The following is a 23,890-nucleotide window of genomic DNA, read 5'->3' on the forward strand; positions in this document are numbered from 1 at the left end:
CGCAGCCACTGCCTCCGTCGCAGCCACTGCTGCCACAGCCCCCTCCGCTGACGCAGCCCCCTCCGCTGACGCAGCCCCCTCTGCTGGCACAGCCCCCAGCAAGTATGGCCCCGCTCCCTGCCTATCCAGAATGAGACGCAAGCATTATAAGGTAGAAGTAAAGTGAAGTGAAAACGCACATGTCATTAAACAATGTACCACTCCTGTGGTGAACTATAACTCCTAGCATGACATAAGAGCTGAAGGACGTGCTGGGAGTTATAGTTCTCCTCAGAGCAACCACATGACAAATGTGTGGTGAACTATAACTCCCAGCCTGGCATAAGAGTTGAAGGACATGCTGGGTGTTATAGTTCTCAGAGCAAACAGATGACATAAATGTGGGGAACTATAACTCCCAGCATGCCATAGGAGCTTTTTTTTCCCCTATTTTCCACCTGTAAAACGTGTGCGTCTTATGGTCCGGTTCGTCTTATAGTCCGAAAAATACGGTATATGTGCATGTAGCTCTTTCAAAGAAAAGTGTAGGAATACCTTTACACGTCCAGTCTGCTCCTCCATTACTGAGAAATCAGTATTTGAATTAATATGTAAATAGCTATAGTGGATCTCAAGCACCCGTCACTCCAGCTCTGTTCCCTATTCCCCGCCCAGTGTCGCCTCCTCTTGCTTTATTGACAGCTCCTTTACATGAAGCTACACAGCATAGAGGGTGTCAGTAGATCTACGTAAGTGGCTGTAGTGTGTATGTGGTACACTGCGCTCTGTGTGACCCAGAAGCGGCTTTTATAATGTAAACCCATGAAAACTCTCAATGTAAGCCTATGGAGTCTCATTGTAAGAGAGACTTTTGGCTCATGCGTAGAGTGAGCCAGAGCCTGATGTGAGATGACGTCACTACGAAGAGGAGCAGTACAGCGCTGGATCCAGGAGAAGGTGGCGATAGGTACTAAAAACCCTATGGCTTCATGTTCCAAACAGCTACCAGAGAGCGTGCAGCCCTACCATTGGTGTTTAAATGGAAGTCCCAAAGAGCACAGGTGATCACAGTTTAAAGATCCAATGTCCTTGGTAAAGGTAGCTACAGTATTGCAAATATGGTCTGAAAGCATAGAGGAGCTTGTTAAGCAACTGATCCAGCAGTAGCAGGCCCAACAAGAAACCAACAAAATCCTGATCAGGAGTGAAGGTAACCGTTTGAGGCAAACTGTACAAGAGGCCTTGCAGAAAATCACTGGAGGATGACATCGAGGCTTTTTAGACTTTCTTTGAGAGGGTGGCAGACTGGTAGAAACTGCCCCCAGAGCAATCAGCAGAGGTTCTAGCTCCTTACCTTACTAGTGAATCACAGAAAGCGTACTACTACCTTTCCCTGCAAAATGCCAAGGAGTATGGCAATCTTAAGGCAGAGTTTATGACATGTTTAGACATAACCCTGGCAGTCAGGGCGCAACAAGCGCACCTCTATTGCTACCAAAGGGACAAGGTTCCCCGGTCCCAGATGTTCAACCTCTTACACCTCGTGTAAAAATGGCTGCAGTCTGAGACCTGTTCTCCAGCAAAGATGGTGGAAAGAGTGGTAAAGGACCGATTTATCCAATCACTACCGAAATCTGTGCCAAGCTGAGTTGCCCAAGAAGATCGCCAGAATGCAGATGACCTTGTGAGCCTCATGGAAAGATACTTGACTGCGGAGACCTCACTGAGCAATCTACAGGTGCATCTCACTAAATTAGAATATCATCAAAGAGTTAATTTATTTCAGTTCTTCAATACAAAAAGTGAAACGCATATATTATATAGAGTCATTACAAACAGAGTGATCTATTTCAAGTGTTTATTTCTGTTAATGCTGATGATAATGGCTTACAGCCAATGAAAACACAAAAGTCATTATCTCAGTAAATTAGAATACTTTATAACAACAGCTTGTAAAATGTTTTTAAAATCTGAAATGTTGGCCTACTGAAATGTATGTTCAGTAAATGCACTCAATACTTGGTCGGGGCTCCTTTTGCATCAATTACTGCATCAATGCGGCGTGGCATGGAGGCGATCAGCCTGTGGCACTGCTGAGGTGTTATGGAAGCCCAGGTTGCTTTGATAGCAGCCTTCAGCTCGTCTGCATTGTTGGGTCTGGTGTCTCTCATCTTCCTCTTGACAATACCCCATAGATTCTCTATAATAGATTCTCTATGGGGTTAAGGTAAGGTGAGTTTGCTGGCCAATCTAGCACAGTGATACTGTTGTTTTTAAACCAGGTATTGGTACTTTTGGTAGTGTGGACAGGTGCCAAGTCCTGCTGGAGAATGAAATTTCCATCTCCAAAAAGCTTGTCGGCAGAGGGAAGCATGGAGTCCTCTAAAATTTCCTGGTAGACGGCTGCGCTGACTTTGGTAAAACACAGTGGACCTACACCAGCAGATGACATGGCTCCCCAAACCATCACTGATTGTGGAAACTTCACACTAAACCTCAAGCAGCTCGGATTGTGGCCTCTCCACTCTTTCTCCAGACTCTGGAACCTTGATTTCCAAATGAAAATTGGAACAATGGGACCTTGTGGAGTGTGTCAATGACAGCCTTCTGGACATCTGTCAAGTCAGCAGTCTTCCCCATGATTGTGAAGCCTACTGAAACAGACCTTTTTAAACGCTTAGGAAGCTTTTTGTTAATTATTTTAATTACTGAGATAATGTTGATGATTATGACTTACAGCCAATGAAAACACAACAGTCATTAACAGAAATAAACACTTGAAATAGATCACTCTGTTTGTAATGATTCTATATGAGTTTCACTTTTTGTATTGAAAAACTGAAATAAATTAACTTTTTGATGATATTCTAATTTAGTGAGATGCACCTGTAGGTCTGAGGTCACCTTTCCGGGAAATGCAAAAGAAGGCACTTAAGACCACATCTGAGGGGCGATTAAAGACCCAGGAAGGGTCAGAGCCAGGTTCAAGGGGTACATCTCGTACCATTGTTGGAGGTGTCCTGCCATCGGTCATATATCAGTTCATTGTCCTTTAGTCTCAGAACCAACTTCTCAGAAGGCTGCTGCTTCTCATTTTTTGCATGTCCTGCATACATGACTGTAACTAACCCTGGCGAGGGACCTCAGCTGTGCCAGGTGACGGTGAACGGGTGTGACTGTGACAAAACTCCTGGACTCAGGAAGTTTGATGACATTTGTAAAGGCCATAATACCCCATGTGCTAGTTCCTGGTAAGAGGGTGAGGGTAAGGTGCATCCATGGAGATGCCAAAAACTCCATGGCCCGAATCGATATACGGACTGACTGTGGTTCCATGTCACACAAAGTAGATGTGATCAAAGACTTATTGCATGCTATAATTGTCGGACGTGACTTTCCATTTTTCTGGGATTTGTGGGCTAAAGTGGTAGCACCCAGTATTTCGCCAGGAGTCCGCTATGGTAACAAGGTCACATGATGTAAACGGTGAATTTCCTTTCACTGTGCTGGATAGAAAGGAGGATGAGAAAGCATCAGCTGAGGCCAATTTTCCTGACCTGGAGGAGTTCCAAGACAACTTTTGGACTGCCCAGCTCAGAGACTTGATGGTAAAAGGTACTCTGGAAAATGTAAATGTGTTACAGTAGTGTGAAAAAGTGTTTGCCCCCTTACTGATTTCTTATTCTTTTACATGTTTGTCACACTTAAATGTTTCAGATCACAAAACAAATTTAAATATTAGACAAAGATAACACAAGTAATCACAAAATGCAGATTTTAAATTAAGGTCTTTATTATTAAGGGAAAAAGAAATCCAAACCTACAGGGCCCTGTGTGAAAAAGTGATCCTCCCCGCCCTTAAAATATAAATTAACCGTGGTTAATCACATCTTTGGGAAGCTGAGTTCTATTTCCCTAGCCGCACACAGGCCTGATTACTACCACAACTGTTCTCAATCAAGAAATCACTTAAATAGGACCTGCCTGACAAAGTGAAGTAGACCAAAAGATCATCAAAAGCTAGACATCATGCTGTGATCCAAAGAAATTCAGGGACAAATGAGAAACAAAGTAATTGAGACTTATCAGTCTGGAAAAGGTTATAAAGCCATTTCTACCGCTTTGTGACTCCAGCGAACCACAGTGAGAACCATTATCCACAAATGGCAAAAACTGGAACAGTGGTGAACTTTCCCAGGAGAGGCCAACCGACCAAAATTACCCCAAGAGCGCAGTGACAACTCATCCAAGAGGTCATAAAAGACCCCACAACAACATCCAAAGAACTGTAGGCCTCTCTTGCCTCAGTTAAGGTTCATGACTCCACCGTAAGAAAGAGACTGGGCAATAATGGCATGCATGGCAGAGTTCCACGACGAAAACCACTGCTGAGCAAAAAGAACATAAAGACTCATCTCAGTTTTGCAAGAAAACATCTTATTTTTTATATAAAAACCCTTGGTTTTGTGTTCCAAGCAGCTACACTTACAGCATGCACATACCCTTAAATATAGTCCTGACAATACAATCAATATGGACTAAAATAAGATACATAGAAAGACTTGTCTAACTGCATGTACTTCCACTTTAAATCTAGGAATTACTGGTCTTTTCCATGACCACAGAAATGTCGGTTTCACCAATACCATTATAGAAATACAGTATATTTCCATTGCACAAGTGCTGACGGCAGCTTCCTCTGTCAGGTCCCTGATTGTCGTGTGTGAAAGCAGTGATGCACGCTGGTGGAATTGCAATAAGCAGCAAAAGATACTAAAGTCTAGTCCATTACTAGGATTAGTCAATGGCAAATGTGGAAACTTTCTCTGTAGAAGGAAGAGACTAAAGCTATTGGTTTGGGTAAAATAAAGAGTTGGTGGGTGAAACCTGTATACATTATATGAATTCACAGGTAAAGCCTCACGTGTTCCAGATGTTAAACTTCTTTCTCGTACAATCGCTGTATATTTCTGGGAAATATCAGCCTTCTTTGTAACATTTCAGATCATTAATAGTTATTAAAATAGCCCGATTCCTAGGTCCCTTGCTGACATCTTTGTAAGACTTTCCATGTGTGAGTGCAGTAGCGTGGGCTGCACTCGTCATAAGAAACTTCTCACGTGCATCAAACCAAACCATAGTCGACTGAAGTATGCATTGTGAATTAAAGCTACACGTGATATGCTTTACATGTAGGATAAACTTTGCTGCTACTTAGAAATGGTAAAGAGGGGATATGTGGTTAATGGCTATATGTGGGAAGCTGAATATATAGTGACTGACGTCTGTCCATACCAACGGATAACGCTGAACTCGCACGTCTGTGATTTTTAGTGAACGGCACATGGATGCATCCTCCTATTCATTGCCCACTGTGCTTTCACCCCTTCCAGCTGAGTATATAATCAAAATTAATAGCAACAAAGCAATAAAAAAAAAACAAATCTCACTTTCTGACAATCCTGAGCGTGGCCTTGTTTGGCTGGGATCCTGCGAAATGACGCATGCAGGCAATGATATCTGCAACTGCCTGTGCCATAGAGTAGGCACCTGGCAGAAACATGAGGATGGCTTTCCGCAACACTGTTCCTGTACGGAATTATATTTGCATCATTAAAGGGAATCTGTCATGTCCCAAATGCTATTAACCTGAAGATATAGGGTTAATCTGCAGGTTAATAGCCTACAATGCAGGCCACCTTACCGAAAGCGCAGTTATTTGGAGGAAATTAATTTTATTCCTCTTGGGAGCCGTCGGCTTTCAGTCGTAGGGGCGTGCACTGAGATGCTTCATTCATCACTCAGTACACAGTGAGCAGCGGATGTACGCAAGCCCCCAATACTCTGCAGCGCATCTATGCAAAGCGAGCTGTCAATCAAAGTGCAGGAGCGTACTTACTGCCACTCACAATGCTGTTAGTGATGACTGTAGCCGCTCTGGGCATGCTTCTATGACTGAAAGCTGACGGCTCCTGAGAGGAATTAAGTTAATTTTCTCCCAGTAGTTGCGCTTTTAATAAGGCGGCCCGGACAGCATTGTAAAGCTATTAACCTGCAGATTAACACTATATCTGCAGGTTAATAGCGTTTCATGATAGGACAGGTTCCCTTTAAGATGCAGATATAATTATATATGTAAGGCAGCAGACTTTCTGGCTTTGTCCCCCCCTTCCTCACAGAGCCTTGGTCCCTGGGCGATGGCCCCATTTGACTATAATCCATCATCAGTCACAGTCATTCTCTTCTTTTTGAAAGTCTGCTGGAAACGCAAAAATGAAAGGATTTTTCTCTAATTTATATATTATTGGCAGCTGCAATCATATGATGCCTCTAGGACATAAAGAATAGAGAATGGCAGCCATCAGGGAGACAAATTGGAAAAGTGCATACAGTATATTACAAATCTGTAGATTTCTTTTGTCTAAAGAATCCTATTATCTATACTCAGAAATAAGGCGGAAGAAGAAGAAGATGAGAGCTACAGTGAATTCCAGGAGGGTTGGTTATAATGATAAGAACATCAATTAAACCAAAATACAGCTGATTTTATTATTGATTTATTTAGTAATGCATTTAGAAAAAATTGACTACGAAATTGACATAAACCTTTAAATCAAATTTTTACAGTGTTACAGAAAATTTAGCGCACAATAAAAAAAAAAAGTTTTAATGAAACTTCTCAAAAAATGAGGAGTTTGGCTGAACAAATTATGTAGATACACAACATTGCTATATACAGGCATATGAGAACTATCAGGAAATACAAAATGGCAATAATCTTCAACCAAGCAGAGATTATTTTAGTAAGAAAAAATACATATATTCTAATTACCATATACAAATTTAGTTTTCTGACTGCACATTTGTGCAAAATAAGTCTCTTTCCATGCTTGGACGAAAGGTTCATACTCACAATCATATCGTGCTCCATATAAAACACACTGAGTTCAATTTGTTGATCCAGATAAATGAATGCTAATCACAATATTATAATGTTTGAGACACACTTCTTCCTCCTATTCCTAAAATATACTTTCCATTTTGGAAATCATTATAATTACATCCCATTGATCAGGGATATTGATAATGGTAACACATGAATATTGCTTAGCAAAAAAAAATAAAGTAATCCACTCAGTGGCAAAACGTGAAGTCGCTTGAAACAACTATGCTTTTTTACATGCTGAAAGAATTTGGTGAATGGATAGCTGTATACCACATATTAACATCAGATTAAGTACTGTTAAAGGGAATTTGTCACCAAATATTTGCGATCCGAGAGCAGCATGATGTAGGGTCTGAGACCCTGATTCCAGTGATGTCTCACTTTCTGGTCTGCATGCTGTCGTTTAGATATAATTACTGTTTTTTCTGCTGCAGATCTAATAGTAGGCACAGTGCTGAGCCCTGTATAGCCGCTCCCACATCCCAGCTTTCTGTGTACACTGTATACTGACAGAAAGCTGCTAATGAGTGATGGGGGTGGGATTACACAGAGCAGTTGACCAGGAGGCATGAGACATCTAGTTCTGCAGTAGTAATATCCAGCTGATAAAACACTGATTTGATTGAAACAGCAACACACAGCCTAGTAAGTGACACATTGCTGGAATTAGGGTCTCAGCCCCTACAAAATGGTCCTCTCACATAGCAAAAACCTGATGACAGATTCCCTTTATCATATAAAACTAGACTGGTGCAGTGTGGAATTCCCCACCATAATATAAGGAGTGCTGGTGGCCCTATGTTGGATTATGCCCGGTAGTCTTTTGCTGGTGTACATTAGAACTTTCAAATAATACATTTATGCAGTACCTAGATAACACTGCACCAATGAACTAGAAAATATAGCTGCAACTTGTGTAGTTGCCTTTGCATAAGTTATGGAACAAAGTTTGAGATCAGGGTTACAAGTTTATGGCGCCTCTCTCAGAGGAAGTGACAGGTGATGCACGCTGTTGGACGGCACACATCTAAAGGCCTCCATACATACTACAGTCTGGTGTATCCACATACTTCAACGATGATCTGATGTGTATGATGGCCTCCTGACTCCACTGAGAGATGATGTCAGGGAGGAGAATTGAGCAGTTTGAATTCAGTCGCTTGATCCTTTTGTTCTTCCGGTTAAGACACATAAACGCTCATCCGAGAGTGGATCGGAATACACTCCAGTTGAGGGATAGTGTGCCATCTATGTAACAATGCTAGCTTATATCTTGCACTGAGTTCCATATTTCTTTAATAAAATAAAGTGAAATCAGTGCCTAAATCTGGAATAATTATATTTACCTTGAATAATGTTGCATATCTGGGATCCAGAATTATGACCTGAGAATAAGCAGCGCGTTTCTTACACATGGACTGTGTCTGGTATTGCACAACAAAGAAAAGGAGAATTAGCTATTAGCCTGGCTGTGCCTCAAATTATTCCCAGAAGAGATATCTCAGTGTAAGAATAATTACTTTGTGTTCTAGTTAACAACCTGTTTTGGACTTGATCTAAATCCTTCTTTTCATTACAACGCACAGTGTTTGTGTTTCAAACCTGAAGAAGGACTCAGTTCAAGTCCAAAATGCGTTGTTTGGTGGCACACAAAAAAGTAATCACACTTAGACTGGAAAATCTCTCGAGGGAACTTTTTAAGGCAGTGCTGGACTAAGACAATTCTTCTCATCCTTACATTAGTATGGTCCAATGGTCTGTATCTTGTTCTTTTTTTTTACCAATACACTACAGTGATTTGGCACCTTAGCCTAATTCACTTTTATGAAGTTGATATTGGAGAATAAAAGCAGACCAATTGTCCTAATCTTAGTCACCCTTTCTGATTTTTGTTGTACCTTGTGCCTGCAGTTGCTCTAATTTCACATTAGTTTTTCAGCGGTTTTGTAATGTTTTTGGAAAATTGCTTCTCACAGCTTCAACGAGTGTGGGAAATGGTGGATAATGCATTTGTATCTGTACGAATTAAAATGAAAAGTCCACCTAACAATATTCGATCAAAGATTGGAAATAAACTATGGAACGTCAGGTTGCATTAAAATGGTTATGGGATGATATCAGTTCTTCAGTAATTTGCAAATGTAAATCAGTCAAACTTACCTTAATTTTCTACACTTTACCTATGGCCTGATTTCAGATCTCATGGTGTGGTCACTGAAGTGTAGATTCTCATAATGTTTCAACATTTACTAAGCCAGGTCCCCTTTCATCACGTCATCAAAGGAAGCTCTCTGCCTTCATTGTAATGTCGAGAGAAGCTGCACTTACTTCTAGACCAAGCAACGCAACATGGCCTAAAATCAGGCCATTGGTGAAGGTTGGAAAATGAAAGTATATTAGTAAGTTTAATTAATTTAAATATGCAAGCCACTTGGGAACTTTATATGTTGTTGGCCATCCCCTTTAAATCCGGTTGAGATAATAGTAATTTTATGTTAAATGTAAAAGTTAGAGAACTTTTAACAAAAGTTTTTGTTTTTTTTGTTATACAAAATTATTCACAAATGATATGGTAATTAGCTTTTCCAGCTGAGACCTAGTCATTATGACATAGTCATTATATCCATTCAGAAATATTTGCATTTGTAGCAAATGGTAGTTGTAAAAAAATAAAACAAGTATAAAAATATATTCATGCCACAATCAACATTTATGGTAAAACAAAAGTATACACAAGACCGCTGTCGTAACCTTGCACGTCTACCTATACTAAACACCTTCCAGGCCCAATTATATTATTACTATTGAAAATGTTAATTGTGAACATTTTCTACTGATTTTGCCCCTTAGCTTTTTTTTAATTAGACCATTTCTTAGACATGATGTGCTGTGAAGGATGAACTATCGGCTGCAGATGAAACAACTTAATTACCTTTAAAGTGATAATTGTGGGACCAGATGAAATGGTTTCACCCCTTAAAATTCAGAGATGCAATAAGATTTATCATGTGACCCCTGTGCTGAATGCATGAGAGACCCCACTGTTCTAAAGGACATATATGCATGTTACTTCCTGCCTACTCGTTAGCAGAAGTCTGTCCATCAGGTATCTGCTTCCTTTACTTATGCCTTACTAGGCATACCCAATTTATAGTTTCACTACATTTTGGAGACACACAAGTTGCTTATGCCTGTATTAGTGGCTTTCCACAATCCTTAGTGATATCCATAATTGGATAACTCAAATATCTTCATACAGAAATACCTCACCCTTAAAAGTGGAGGTTGTAGAAAGACCAAATAAACTTCATTCTTAGAGAATACCAAGGGATAGATAACATTTTTCGAATACTTTGCACTTAATGACTTAGGGAGCTGGTTAGATAGAAAAATAATGGAGGCTACATCTGGACAGCCCAATCGTACTTGTACTGTCTGCTTATTTTTTTAACAGGATATTTGATATATAGAATTAATATCTCCCACCATACAGGCTGAAAGACTATGACCATACCAATATTGAATCATTCAGCCTCATTCATTGGAGTATTAAGATTGAAGGAATCATTCATACACGAAGTAGGACTGTCAAAACTGTTTTTCACAAGTCCAGAGGAATAATTACTAACCCAATGGTTGGTGAAGACTGTGTTGGAAAAAAACCCAGAACTAATTAGTAAGTGTGCTACTGGTTGACCATGCTCTTTGATATATTGTCAAGGATAGTTTCTAATTCCGAATCAACACTCATAATATAGTCATCCGGTGCATGTAATAGATCGGTGCATGACTGGCTTGACATGTTGCTGTCAGGTTGCGTTGGATGGAACTGAGAAATGTAGTAGCCGGCTTGAGCAATACTGGAGCAAGAAGAGTCGTCTATTGGATTTAATATCATCTGACTGGAATTAGTTTCAAATGCGTCTCGGTGATACGGTGATCCATAGGTGGTTACAGTAGACATAGTTGGGTAACTAGACTGTGGGATATTAGGCATACGAAACATATTAGTCAGACCTTTATCAGAACCGTATGTGGACTTCTGCAAAGTGGGATCATTGTTTGCTTGTACCATAGGGATAAAATCCAAAGCGTTAGCAGGAGGCTCAGGAGCTTTCCTCATCTGAAATCCAAAATTCTGGCTATTAGTTGGGTTTGGCGACATGTTTGTACTTGACCAATGAAAACTTTGAGTGCTCGGTGCTGTAGATACATTTCCTGTTTGCTGCAATGTTTGGATTTCAAAAGGGAACAGTGACGGACTGGACCTTGGCATGATATCGATTCCATTTTTAGGTTGCCTGCATGTCTCATTCATAACTGTTTCTGTGAGAAGAAGAAAAAACAAAGTTTTAAGCCATGTGTTTTTCTTATCAACATAGCACTGTCTGAGATAGTAGCTTAAAGGGGTTGTCCAGGTTTGGCACAAAAGTCTGCAGTCACTCATGTGACCTTACAGTGCGCACAGCAAACACTGTCAGGATTTTCCAATCCCGAGCCTCACATTCTAACTAGATGAGTGCAGCCTCACTCAATGCAAACAAACTGAGCGAGGCCGTGCACATCTGGTTGGAATGTGGCTGGGACAGAGTGTGCATATTGCATACTTGTGGTCACTTGACCGCCCGTTCTCACATTTGGCACCAGAGAATCCTGACAGCATGTGCTGTACGCGCTGTGAGGATTTACAAGTCTGCGGTCAAATGAGTGCAGACTTTCTTGCCAAATCTGGACAACCCTTTTAATAATATGAATAATGGATACCTCCAGTGATGGAGCTGCCGGAGTTCTTTTTGCTTAGGTAACCATACATTTAGCCTTGCAGCAGACTCTTCCAATATTGTACAGTTGCCTAGGCATCAGTTAATCTTCCAGGGAGTATACCTTTACATGGTTGTGTCACCTACACCCATTTGTTACTGAACCGGTTAGTCGTTTATGAGCTTGATAAAGTTCATTAAGCGAGTATACCTTTACATGGTTGTGTCACCTACACCCATTTGTTACTGAACCGGTTAGTCGTTTATGAGCTTGATAAAGTTCATTAAGCTCACTTTACATTCATCTGTATGGTTAACTTTGCTGACATCTAGACTAAAGACTTTTTTTTGAGTGTCCTTGTAATTTCAGTAATTATAATTCCTCTTTAACTTTGATGCCATGCACAGTCTGTCAATAGTTACCCTTATCAATATTTAATATACAGTTTACATATTATTGAACAATTTGCTCATTTTCAACCCGTGCATGACAAATGTGACTATTCTTGAATCAAGTGAAAACCATATATGTTAATATATCTACGATTTTATTATCATGGAAGTTTGTGGGTGACGGATGGCATCCCTCAAAAGCATTTGTCACAGCTTACTTGCTAACATGTTAATAACCAAAATTCAGACATGTAAAGGGAATCTGTCACCAGGTTTTTGCTACCCCATCTGAGAGCAGCATGATGTATGGGCAGAAACCCTGATTACAGCAATGTATCACTTAAATTTGATAAAATCACTGTTTTATCCGCTACAGATCTACCAGTTTTCGGATTGCTGAGTTCTGTATAACCCCACCCCTACCACTGATTGGAAGTTTTCTGTGTACACTGTGCATAGGCAGAAAGATACCAATCAGTGGTGGGGGCGGGGTTATACAGAGCTCATGAATATGGAGAACTACATGGCAGCAGGATTACTGGTCCTCTAATGATAACCTCTTTCTGATAAAACAGTGTTTTTATCAAAACTACAGCAAGCAGCCCAGTAAGTAAAATATTACTGAAATCAGGGTTTCTGTCTCTACGTCTGCTTCTCGCAGATTAGGTGGAAATAACCTGATGACAGATTTTCTTTAAGATCTTCCCATGGACCATGCAAAAACACCCTCTGTACTGATCTTAGTGATTGGCTGACATGTAAGGTTCCTATAAGTAAGCATCAAATCCAATAAAATTATTCTTGAAACTAGAAAATTTTATATTTTAATGTTAATTCACATTAAAACGTAGTAATACAAATAACAGAGACATTCCTGATAATATACTATGTTAATTTTAGCTTTTGGGATGGACCCATATGCACCACTGGCTATGGTCGTCCAGCGTTACCTGATTAATAATACATTTTACTATATAAAATCAAGGATTTGATGAATTGTTACCAATAAAAGAAAAACATAAATATCTATTGTAAAGATATAAAATTCAAAATGGGAAGGCACGATAGACCCTATTGAAGAGGGGCTGTGGTCTGAAATACTGGAAAGAGTTCCCCAGTTATCTCTGAGTGAGTCCCATAGATTCTCCCACTTACAGGTGCTGCACCAGTCATATAGAACACCCCAATTTCTCCACGATATAGGGCTTCGACCAGACTCCCTATGTGCTGGATGTAAAACATCCCCGGCTAACATGCTTCATATGATGTGGACCTGCCCTGCTCTGGAAAACTTCTGGTGGGATGTAATAGCGATCATTGATAGAACATACTCAGTCGATTCAGATCCCTCACCATTAGTATGTATACTGGAAGATCTGAGCACTGACGAACATGGCAAAATAGCGGTGGCACGCATGTTATACATGCCTAGGAAACTAATAGCCCAACATTGGTTATCAGAGCAGGCGCCCACGGTGACGGAATTTATAAATAAGATTAATTGGTTATTAAATCTGGAAAAAAGTATATATCTGAAAAGGAAGGCCATCTCCAAATTTGAAAAAATATGGGCTCCATGGATTGACGGCTCCGGCCTAGCATCCAGAGAACTGCATAGATTTCGACTTGGTCTGCTATGATTGATGTATAGATTACTTGACAGGTGCAAAATTCTACATTGGACTGCTTTAGGCACGTATACAACTGCTCCAAAGCAAGAGTTAGATACCCCTTAATACAATTGTGACTATTCATACTGTAAGATTGTTAATTTGCTGTGGACAGAACTGTGGAACATTTAACTCAAAATGTTTTGTTTGAAAGGGCGATGTGTTGTGGGGAGAGGGACAGAATAGGGACTGAGTCCCTTCTTTGGTTGGGTTGTTTTATTTGTTTCGCTGTTGTGTTACAAAAAAGTTTTTTACAATAAAAAAATATTTGATTTAAAAAAAAGATATAAAATTCCCATTTCAGTACCTTTCTTTATAGGTCGATCCATGGCATGAAATGATGGCATGGTTGGCGATGGCTTTGTTACTTTTTCCACTTGATGATTTTGAAAAGAAACTACAAGAGACAGAGGATTTCATATTAATATGGTCAGTAAAATTAGGAAATACAATACATCTAGTTGAAGAATTACTATTGGTGACCATAATAATTTGACGAATACACCAAAATTATCCACGACCATCAAATTTTATTGATTTTTAAAGGTTACTGTTATGTTTGTGTGAGCAAAACGATAGGCAATGGTCATTGGTAAGCCAATGTTTGGACGGCTTGTCATACTTATTGACTTATTAGTGGTGAATAGTATGGTCGCCTTCTGTAGCTTAAATAGCACCAACATGTTCTCAAGTTCCTGTCCTCACTGGGGTCAACAGTTTAATTTCCCTATCTTAGATATATACAAAGGCCAATCTCTTAGAAATTCGTCTTTGGTGAGAAGAAACACACGTGAACACAGGGAAACATGCAAACTCCATGCAGATATCGTCTTTGGTTGGATTTAAACCCAGGATCTCAGCATTGCAAGGCAAAAGTACTAACCATTGCGCCACATTTCAGGCATTGTAAGGGAATAATAGTTTTCTGTTTCAAAAAGAATAATTCTGTGGCATTACTCACCAAAAAATTTCTGCAACATGTCCTCATTTTTTTTCTTTTTCTTAGCGTAATGGTCTAAACAGGGTCAAAACCAAAAGAATTATTACTACAACCTATATATGTCTTCCATTTTTAAGAAATTCACCTGTTTTATATGCAATACAGTGGGCGGAAAAAGTATTTAGTCAGCCACCAATTGTGCACGTTCTCCCACTTAAAAAGATGAGAGAGGCCAGTAATTGACATCATAAGTAGACCTCAACTATGAGAGACAAAATGAGAAAACAAATCCTGAAAATCACATTGTCTGATTTGGAAAGAATTTTTTTTTCAAATTTTGGTGGAAAATAAGTATTTGGTCACCTACAAACAAGGAAGATTTCGGGCTCTCACAGACCTGTAACTTTTTCTTTAAGAGGCTCCTCTGTCCTCCACTCATTACCTGTAGTACTGGCACCTGTTTGAACTTGTTATCAGTATAAAAGACACCTGTCCGCAACCTCAAACAGTCACACTCCAAACTCCACAATGGTGAAGACCAAAGAGCTGTCGAAGGACACCAGAAACAAAATTCTAGCCCTGCACCAGGCTGGGAAGACTGAATCTGCAATAGGCAAGCAGCTCGGTGTGAAGAAATCAATTGTGGGAGCAATAATTAGAAAATGGAGGACATACACGACCACTGATAATCTCCCTCGATCTGGGGCTCCACACAAGATCTCACCCCCCGTGGGGTCAAAATGATCTCAAGAAAGGTGAGCAAAAATCCCAGAACCACACGAGGGGACCTAGTGAATGACCTGCAGATAGCTGGGACCAAAGTTACACAGGCTACCATCAGTAACACACTACACCGCCAGGGACTCAGATCCTGCAGTGCCAGACGTGTCCCTCTGCTTAAACCATTACATGTCCGGGCCCATCTAAAGTTTGCTAGAGAGCATTTGGATGATGCAGAAGAGTATGTCATATGGTCAGATGAAACCAAAGTAGAACTGTTTGGTAGAAATACAACTCGTCATGTTTGGAGGAGAAAGAATGCTGAGTTGCATCCAAAGAATACCATAGCTACTGTGAAGCATGGGGGTGGCAACATCATGCTTTGGGGCTGTTTCTCTGCCAAGGGACCAGGATGACTGATCCGTATAGATGAAAAAATGAATGGGGCCATGTATCGTGAGATTTTGAGTGCAAACCTCCTTCCATCAGCAAGGGCATTGAAGATGAAACATGGCTGGGTCTTTCAGCATGACAGTGATCCCAAGCACACTGCCAGGGCAATGAAGTAGTGGCTTCGTAAGAAGCATTTCAAGTTCCTGGAGTGGCCTAACCAGTCTTCAGATCTAAACCCTATAGAAAACCTTTGGAGGGAGTTGAAAGTCCATGTTGCCCAGCGACAGCCCCAAAACATCACTGCTCTAGAGGAGATCTGCATGGAGGAATGGGCCAACATACCAGCAACAGTGTGTGCCAACCTTGTGAAGGCTTACAGAAAATGTTTGACCTCAGTTATTGCCAACAAAGGATATATAACAAAGTATTGAGATGAACTTTTGTAATTGACCAAACACTTATTTTCCACCAAAATTTGAAAAAAAATTCTTTCCAAATTAGAAGATGTGATTTTTTGTTTTCTCATTTTGTCTCTCATAGTTGAGATCTACCTATGATGTCCATTACAGGCCTCTCTCATCTTTTTAAGTGGGAGAAATTGCACAATTGGTGGCTGACTAAATACTCTTTTTCCCCACTGTATGTGTATATATATATATATATATATATATATATATATACAGTACAGACCAAAAGTTTGGACACACCTTCTCATTTAAAGATTTTTCTGTATTTTAATGACTTTGAAAATTGTACATTCACACTGAAGGCATCAAAACTATGAATTAACACATGTGGAATTATATACTTAACAAAAAAGTGTGAAACAACTGAAAATATGTCTTATATTCTAGGTTCTTCAAAGTAGCCACCTTTTGCTTTGATGACTGCTTTGCACACTCTTGGCATTCTCTTGATGAGCTTCAAGAGGTAGTCACCGGAAATGGTTTTCACTTCACAGGTGTGGCCCTGTCAGGTTTAATAAGTGGGATTTCTTGCCTTATAAATGGGGTTGGGACCATCAGTTGTGTTGTGCAGAAGTCTGGTGAATACACAGCTGATAGTCCTACTGAATAGACTGTTAGAATTTGTATTATGGCAAGAAAAAAAGCAGCTAAGTAAAGAAAAACGAGTGGCCATCATTACTTTAAGAAATGAAGGTCAGTCAGTCCGAAAAATTGGGAAAACTTTGAAAGTGTCCCCAAGTGCAGTTGCAAAAACCATCAAGTGCTACAAAGAATCTGGCTCACATGAGGACCGTCCCAGGAAAGGAAGACCAAGAGTCACCTCTGCTTCTGAAGATAAGTTTATCCGAGTCACCAGTCTCAGAAATCGCCGGTTAAAAGCAGCTCAGATTAGAGACCAGGTCAATGCCACACAGAGTTCTAGCAGCAGACACATCTCTACAACAACTGTTAAGTTGAGACTTTGTGCAGCAGACCTTCATGGTAAAATAGCTGCTAGGAAACCACTGCTAAGGACAGGCAACAAGCAGAAGAGACAAGTTTGGGCTAAAGAACACAAGGAATGGACATTAGACCAGTGGAAATCTGTGCTTTGGTCTGATGAGTCCAAATTTGAGATCTTTGGTTCCAACCATCGTGTCTTTGTGCGACGCAGAAAAGGTGAACGGATGGACTCTACATGCCTGGTTCCCACCATGAAGCATGAAGGAGGAGGTGTGATGGTGTGGGGGTGCTTTGCTGGTGACACTGTTGTGATTTATTCAAAATTGAAGGCATACTGAACCAGCATGGCTACCACAGCATCTTGCAGCAGCATGCTATTCCATCCGGTTTGCGTTTAGTTGGACCATCATTTATTTTTCAACAGGACAATGACCCCAAACACACCTCCAGGCTGTGTAAGGGCTATTTGACCAAGGTGGAGAGTGATGGGGTGCTACGCCAGATGACCAGGCCTCCACAGTCACCAGACCTGAACCTAATCGAGATGGTTTGGGGTGAGTTGGATCGCAGAGTGAAGGCAAAAGGGCCAACAAGTGCTAAGCATCTCTGGGAACTCCTTCAAGATTGTTGGAAGACCATTTCCGGTGACTACCTCTTGAAGCTCATCAAGAGAATGCCAAGAGTGTGCAAAGCAGTCATCAAAGCAAAAGGTGGCTACTTTGAAGAACCTAGAATATAAGACATATTTTCAGTTGTTTCACACTTTTTTGTTAAGTATATAATTCCACATGTGTTAATTCATAGTTTTGATGCCTTCAGTGTGAATGTACAATTTTCATAGTCATGAAAATACAGAAAAATCTTTAAATGAGAAGGTGTGTCCAAACTTTTGGTCTGTACTGTATATATATATATATATATATATATATATATATATATATATATATATATATATATATATATATATTCACACTACCAGTTACGACAGCACCTACATTCTCTGCTTTGTCTAAAATCATCTCCACTTAACCACTTTAATCACAGTGTTACACTGAACTATATTTGTGTTCTCCCTGTAACCCTCTGCCTCCATCCATCCAACATATATAATCATATAAGTGCATGAAAACACTTCTTATGACAAGCATAAAGCAAATCTGTTATGCTGAACATGAAGTTTAATTTGCAATCAGCTGGTCAGATTGATATTAATTTTTGTGAGAAACGATCCAGTATAACTTGTGAATTGTTAATTTAAAGGAGTCGTCCACTACTAGGACAATTCCTTCTCGATCTTAATGTTTGACTCCATTAAAATAAAAAAAAAAATTCCAACATACCTTCCTTCCTTTCACAAGGAATGTATCGGAAGTCCATAGGTTCACTGACTTCTTGGTCGGATGGTCTTCTAAGCTGCATTTTCACTGTTGTGACTTCAGTGATATCAAAGGGAAATAAAGGAGTTCTAAACACTATAGCTACTTGACGGTGCACATCTGCTTGTCCAAATTGTCCTTTATCTTCCCAAGTACTGGTGAAAAATCGAACCTCAATGTCATCTATGTATAGGGATATAAAAAGAGCCAATGAGAACTAGAACTAGTATATATAAGGGGTTCATCGCAAGTGTTCACTGGGTGGCCCTCTTCTGTTTTCTCTTCTTCCAGAATAGATTGATTGACAGATATCTGACTATTTGATTATAGGGAAGGACCTCTCAATCAAGTCAAGCATATGCGGAGGAGTCAGAAGAAGCAACCCAGCGGAGACATCTGCCATGCCCAGGACTGTTTTTTCCATTTCTTAGGCATAAAAAGACAGAGATATTTATGAGACAAACAGATAGATATGTAGTTAGATAGTAAAAGTAAAAAGTGCACCTTTTTGAACTTTATCACATAACAAGAATATCTCCTCTCCTCCGGCTGCACTACCGCAGTTCTTATTTACTCGGCAGATCCGAAGTTCTGCAGTATTAGGAGCACCTGGAATGATAAATTAGTTTCCGTGATAAGTTATAAGAAAGTAAAACAGGTAAAATGCTGAGGAGGGGGTCAAAATTGTACAATAAATCAGATTTTTTATTTTTATTATAATTTGGTTACCAGTTTGTGCATTTTCTAAAGAACTTACGGTTGTCATAAATTGGGTTGGACACAACTGGATGTAAAGCTCTGGTGTAATTCCCATGCTCATCAGCAAGAAAAACTTGGAAGCACAATCGTACAACATTTAGGTCATAATCCTCGATTGTCAGCAGTTGGTCATCTCGCACTGTGGAGGAGAAGAAATATTGTGTAATATCACCAAAATGTTTTCTTTTACTTCATCAGATAATATACAAATTGGGGATACATTTTGAAGTCTTTACTGGAGACCTATTAGAAGAGATATATAATATCTAAATGACTCCATTTTTTTACTTTAAAATGAAAAAAAAAAATCATTGTTTATTGCTTACTCATGGCCCCTTAGGCTAGGTTCACAGAATTTTTGAGAAAGATATTAAAGTGGATCTATTCCAAAATCCATATAAAAAATGTTTCAAATACTTTTTGAATACCCTTCCTATTCATAAATAATAATAATAATAATAATCTTTTTATTTATATAGCGCCAACATATTCTGCAGCGCTTCACAATTCAGGAAATTTACAGACATTAATCATAACTGTCCTCATTGGGGCTCACAATCTACATTCCCTATCAGTATGTCTTTGGAGTGTGGGAAGAAACCGGAGAAGCCAGAGGAAACCCACGCAAACACGGGAAGAACATACAAACTCCTCGCAGATGTTGTCCTTGGTGGGATTTGAACCCAGGACCAGTTTTTTTTCCTACAAGGTTCTGAACACCTCGCCAAGATAAAAAAGTGACGTGCTACTTGTAGGTTAAATCCCTACAATGAGTTTTTGGTAAATTTTGATACTGCATAATTTTTCTGCGCAAAAAAATGTGACACCCTTACGGTTCCAGAAAAGTGGATGGGATTTATAGAAATCTCATCCCGACTGTATTTCTTCTTCTACTGAGTAATGACCTGTGATTTGATTTTGAAATCTGCAACATGTCAATTTCTCTTGCAGGTACACGTACACTGAGTTTTATGTCCAGATTTTCCCTATGGTATTGTATTAGATGCATATACATTTTTAATGAATTTCTGCTCTGGAAATGCACTAAAAACGCATGAAATCTGCACATGGCTGATACAAGGAAGTATCAAAAACAAAACAGCTTTATTGAAAACATATCAAAAAGAGACTAAAACACTATAAAAACTTACTCAAAAACACAATGAGAAAAATTAAAGAAACCTAATTTGCCGAATTGGTACAGAAAGAGTTCAACATCAAAAACTCAGCAAATTCTCACTGTGGGAACACGACCTGAAGTGGATTCCTCATGGAGCCTGCTCCGAATGTGACACTGCTAATTGACAAGGCTACAAAACACTGTGTAGCGGAAAACACTTCAAAAACCACCTCAGAAAAAAAGAGGTTTTTTGCACCTCTAAGAATATTCCATGTGAACCTAGCCTAATTCATAGGCCTAAAGCCTGAGGCTGCACTGCTGAGAGGCTCGGATGTGATCTTCTGCCCAAGTATAATGGGCTGTAATGCTAGAGGAACCAAATAATCTTGGGATGGATCTTGGGTGGGATTCTGATCAACCAGTGTTATTGGGACAGGGACAGAAGTCTATGGATATCCATGCTTTTATTCAGATGGCATGTTCATGGATTGGTAATGTTGTCCCATCAACTACTGAATTCTGAAGTATTTCGGACCCAGAGGACTAGACGCTCCCTCCTGTAGTTTTCTGGTTTTCTATAGAGACCTCGTTTGGATCTCATTATCAAAAGTATCTAAAAAAGATGGTCTCTATGTTGCCCATAGCAACCACTCAGAGCCCAGCTTTCATTTTGAAAACTGCTCTGGTAAACTGTAAGCTGTAATATGATTGGTTGCTATAAGCAAAAAAGCCAATCTTTCTTTTATATAAATCTGCCCCACGTCTACACCACTATCCAATCTCGTGGTGCCCATACACCTTACATACTGAACACTTTTTAGGCTAGCATCTAGTCCTCACAGACTCTCCCATTCATGCCCATTCCTGTGTTTTTTAACTGTGAGAGGCAGTGGTGTAACCTGAAACTCATGGGCCCCAATGCAAAATCTGCAATGGGGCCCCCAATTATTACAAGTCTTAAATATTATTGGTCTTTAGATATGGGCCAAATGGACTTTTTGGCCCTCTTAGGTTCCGGGGCCTAGGTGCGAATGCAAACCCTGCACCTATTGTAGTTGTTACGCCCCTGGTGAGAGGGATGCAAACTGCTGCTAGACACCACAGGCACGGCTTCATTTAGAAAAACTGTCTAACATAGAAACTGGTCTTGTTGCCCATGAAATCCAGTCATGTGCAAATTTTATGTAATATGCCTCTCTTGGAAAAAAAAAAGCTGCCCTATAATTGGTTGCTGTGGGCAATAAGGCCGGTATCTCAAATCCGACTTTCAGGGATGAAGTATCATGTCCGGTCTGTTCAGGTCAGGAGAACCACGGCTGGTCGGGACATCGTGGCTTGTACTCGGACCATGAATGTCAGAAGTGTGAAACCAGCCTTAGATAGTTTTAGCACATGAGGCATTGCTTCTTTTTTTTTTTTAACTGAGTATCCACATTTAATTCACTATTCACCAATAATAGCAAGTTTAGAAGTGCACAAAAAAAATCAATGGAAAATATGCAACTAGTGATCAATACTGAGTCATTTATGGCAAAAACAGGACTTTCTGAAATTTGTGTGAATAGCATAGGTGGCATTTCTCAAAGGTAAAATAAAGGAAAACACCTTTCCATTGAGGTTTTATCATAATGTTGGGTCCTCCCACATGGTATCAGATTTGGAGATGCTTTGCTACCCTGGGATGGGCTCTGAAACTCAAAATGTGTTCAGTCAAAAGCTGAAGTTGTTTTGTCAATCTCAAGAGAACAGTTGACACGTTCCATTGTTTCCACTGGTTCTCTATATTTATCAGATATGTACATAGAAGTCTACATACAAATCTCCCCAGACTGACTGTTCCCACCGTAACACATATACAGGTAGATTTACAACGGTGCAAAGTGGGGGTAGCGAGCTTATATATATTCTCAATTAAATACAGTGTTTGAAATTTTGGAAATTTTGGCACCAATCAAAGTGTAAGCAGCGCTGACCAGGTCTTGTCTGCACACAACTGTGACCACGTGTGCAAGATCGTCAGGTATCAAGCATGTGTCCTATTCTAATGACCGTGCACATGTTCTGGCAGGTATATTTAGGTGATGCTCACCAATGCAGGAGTGAGTGAGGCTGGACAACCCCTTTAACATTTTTTTCCCCAGACACATTGTCTCTGTGTGCATGGGCTATCTTGAGATAGTGAAGCAGAGTTCTAGGGTGATGCGCTTTTGAAAGGGCTAAACTTCTATACTAGAGACCACCCATGCACAAAGTGGTATTATTTCTAGACAACCCTTTAAAGAGGGTTTCGTAACAAAAAAATATATAATAATATAAAAAAAACTGCAGCAAATGTTATAAAACAAAATAAATTAGAAAATGCACCTCTTTAGTTTCCTGCTAATTCACTGTAAGAGGCGCCCTAGCTCTCCTTAGGTCATTGCTTCAAAGCAGTCAGCGTGTGATTGCTGCAGCCAATCAGTTCCTGGAGCAGTCGTATGTCATACTTACTGGCATCACTGCTCAGTACTGAGGCATGTAAGTACTGCATATGGAAGCTGATTTGACTCCAGCAATAAGACACTCTGGAAAAAGATCTAGAGGATCATGGTAGCATCTTGGTTGAATCTGCAGAGCACTGAATAATGTTTTTGTATTTTTTTTCTTTAAAATATTGGTCCCCTTTTTTTTAAAATGGATAGTCCCTTTAAAACATTCAAACATATGTTCCAATCATATTGAAATAAAGCTAGAAGATGACCTGTCACAGGTCAAAAGAGAACTGTTTTTGCTTTTATTTTATTCCGGCTGCTCTGATAAGTAATCAGGTTTTTATTTTCTTTAAATTCACCATACAGATCCAAAAGGTATGGGCCTTTTTGGTTTAGTGCTAATTGGTCTTTACTAAGGGGGTGTGTCTCAGATTCTTTGGGGGAGCGTCTTTAGGCTGCTCTGCATAAATACCCTGTGAGCAACACCCCTTTGTAAATACCATAAAAAGTAGTATACAGTCATGTCCAAAAGTGTTGGCACCCTTGAAATTGTTTCAGAAAATGAAGTATTTATCCCAGAAAATTATTGCAATTACACATGTTTTGTTATACACATGTTTATTTCCTTTGTGTGTATTGGAACAACACAAAAAAACTGAAAAAAAGGCAAATTGGACATAATTTCACACAAAACTCCAAAAATGGGCAGGACAAAATTGTTGGCACCCTCAACTTAATATTTGGTTGCACACCCTTTGGAATAAGACCTTTGGAATAACACCTAATCAATCAATCAATCAATCAATCAATCGCTTCCTATAACCATCAACAAGCTTCTTACACCTCTCAACTAGTATTTTGCTTGTAAAATCAAGCAACTCTTCAGTTTACTTGATATTAAAAATTCTAACTTTTCTCAAGAATAAAGTGATTTTTAATTTTATTGTTTCCTGT

General features: G+C 39.7%; 1 protein-coding gene across 3 annotated transcripts in view; it reads right to left on the reverse strand.

Moving 5' to 3' along the window:
• Positions 1–7,002: 7,002 nt before the first annotated feature.
• REL (REL proto-oncogene, NF-kB subunit) overlaps positions 7,003–23,890 on the reverse strand; it is a 64,539-nt gene continuing 47,651 nt past the window's right edge. For all 3 annotated transcript variants that reach the window (XM_073672383.1, XM_073672385.1, XM_073672384.1), the window contains exons 6-11: positions 19,344–19,484; positions 19,091–19,195; positions 18,551–18,769; positions 14,710–14,763; positions 14,056–14,145; positions 7,003–11,251 (exon numbers count right to left, since the gene is read on the reverse strand). In XM_073672383.1, the coding sequence (XP_073528484.1) occupies positions 10,611–11,251; positions 14,056–14,145; positions 14,710–14,763; positions 18,551–18,769; positions 19,091–19,195; positions 19,344–19,484 (1,250 nt within the window). In that variant the 3' untranslated portion in view covers positions 7,003–10,610. The remainder of the gene's footprint in view (positions 11,252–14,055; positions 14,146–14,709; positions 14,764–18,550; positions 18,770–19,090; positions 19,196–19,343; positions 19,485–23,890) is intronic.

This window comes from Phyllobates terribilis, unplaced genomic scaffold (genome assembly GCF_046119375.1).
Source record: "Phyllobates terribilis strain yellow unplaced genomic scaffold, ASM4611937v1 Scaffold_3__8_contigs__length_932513732, whole genome shotgun sequence".
Classification (NCBI taxonomy): Eukaryota; Metazoa; Chordata; class Amphibia; order Anura; family Dendrobatidae; genus Phyllobates; species Phyllobates terribilis.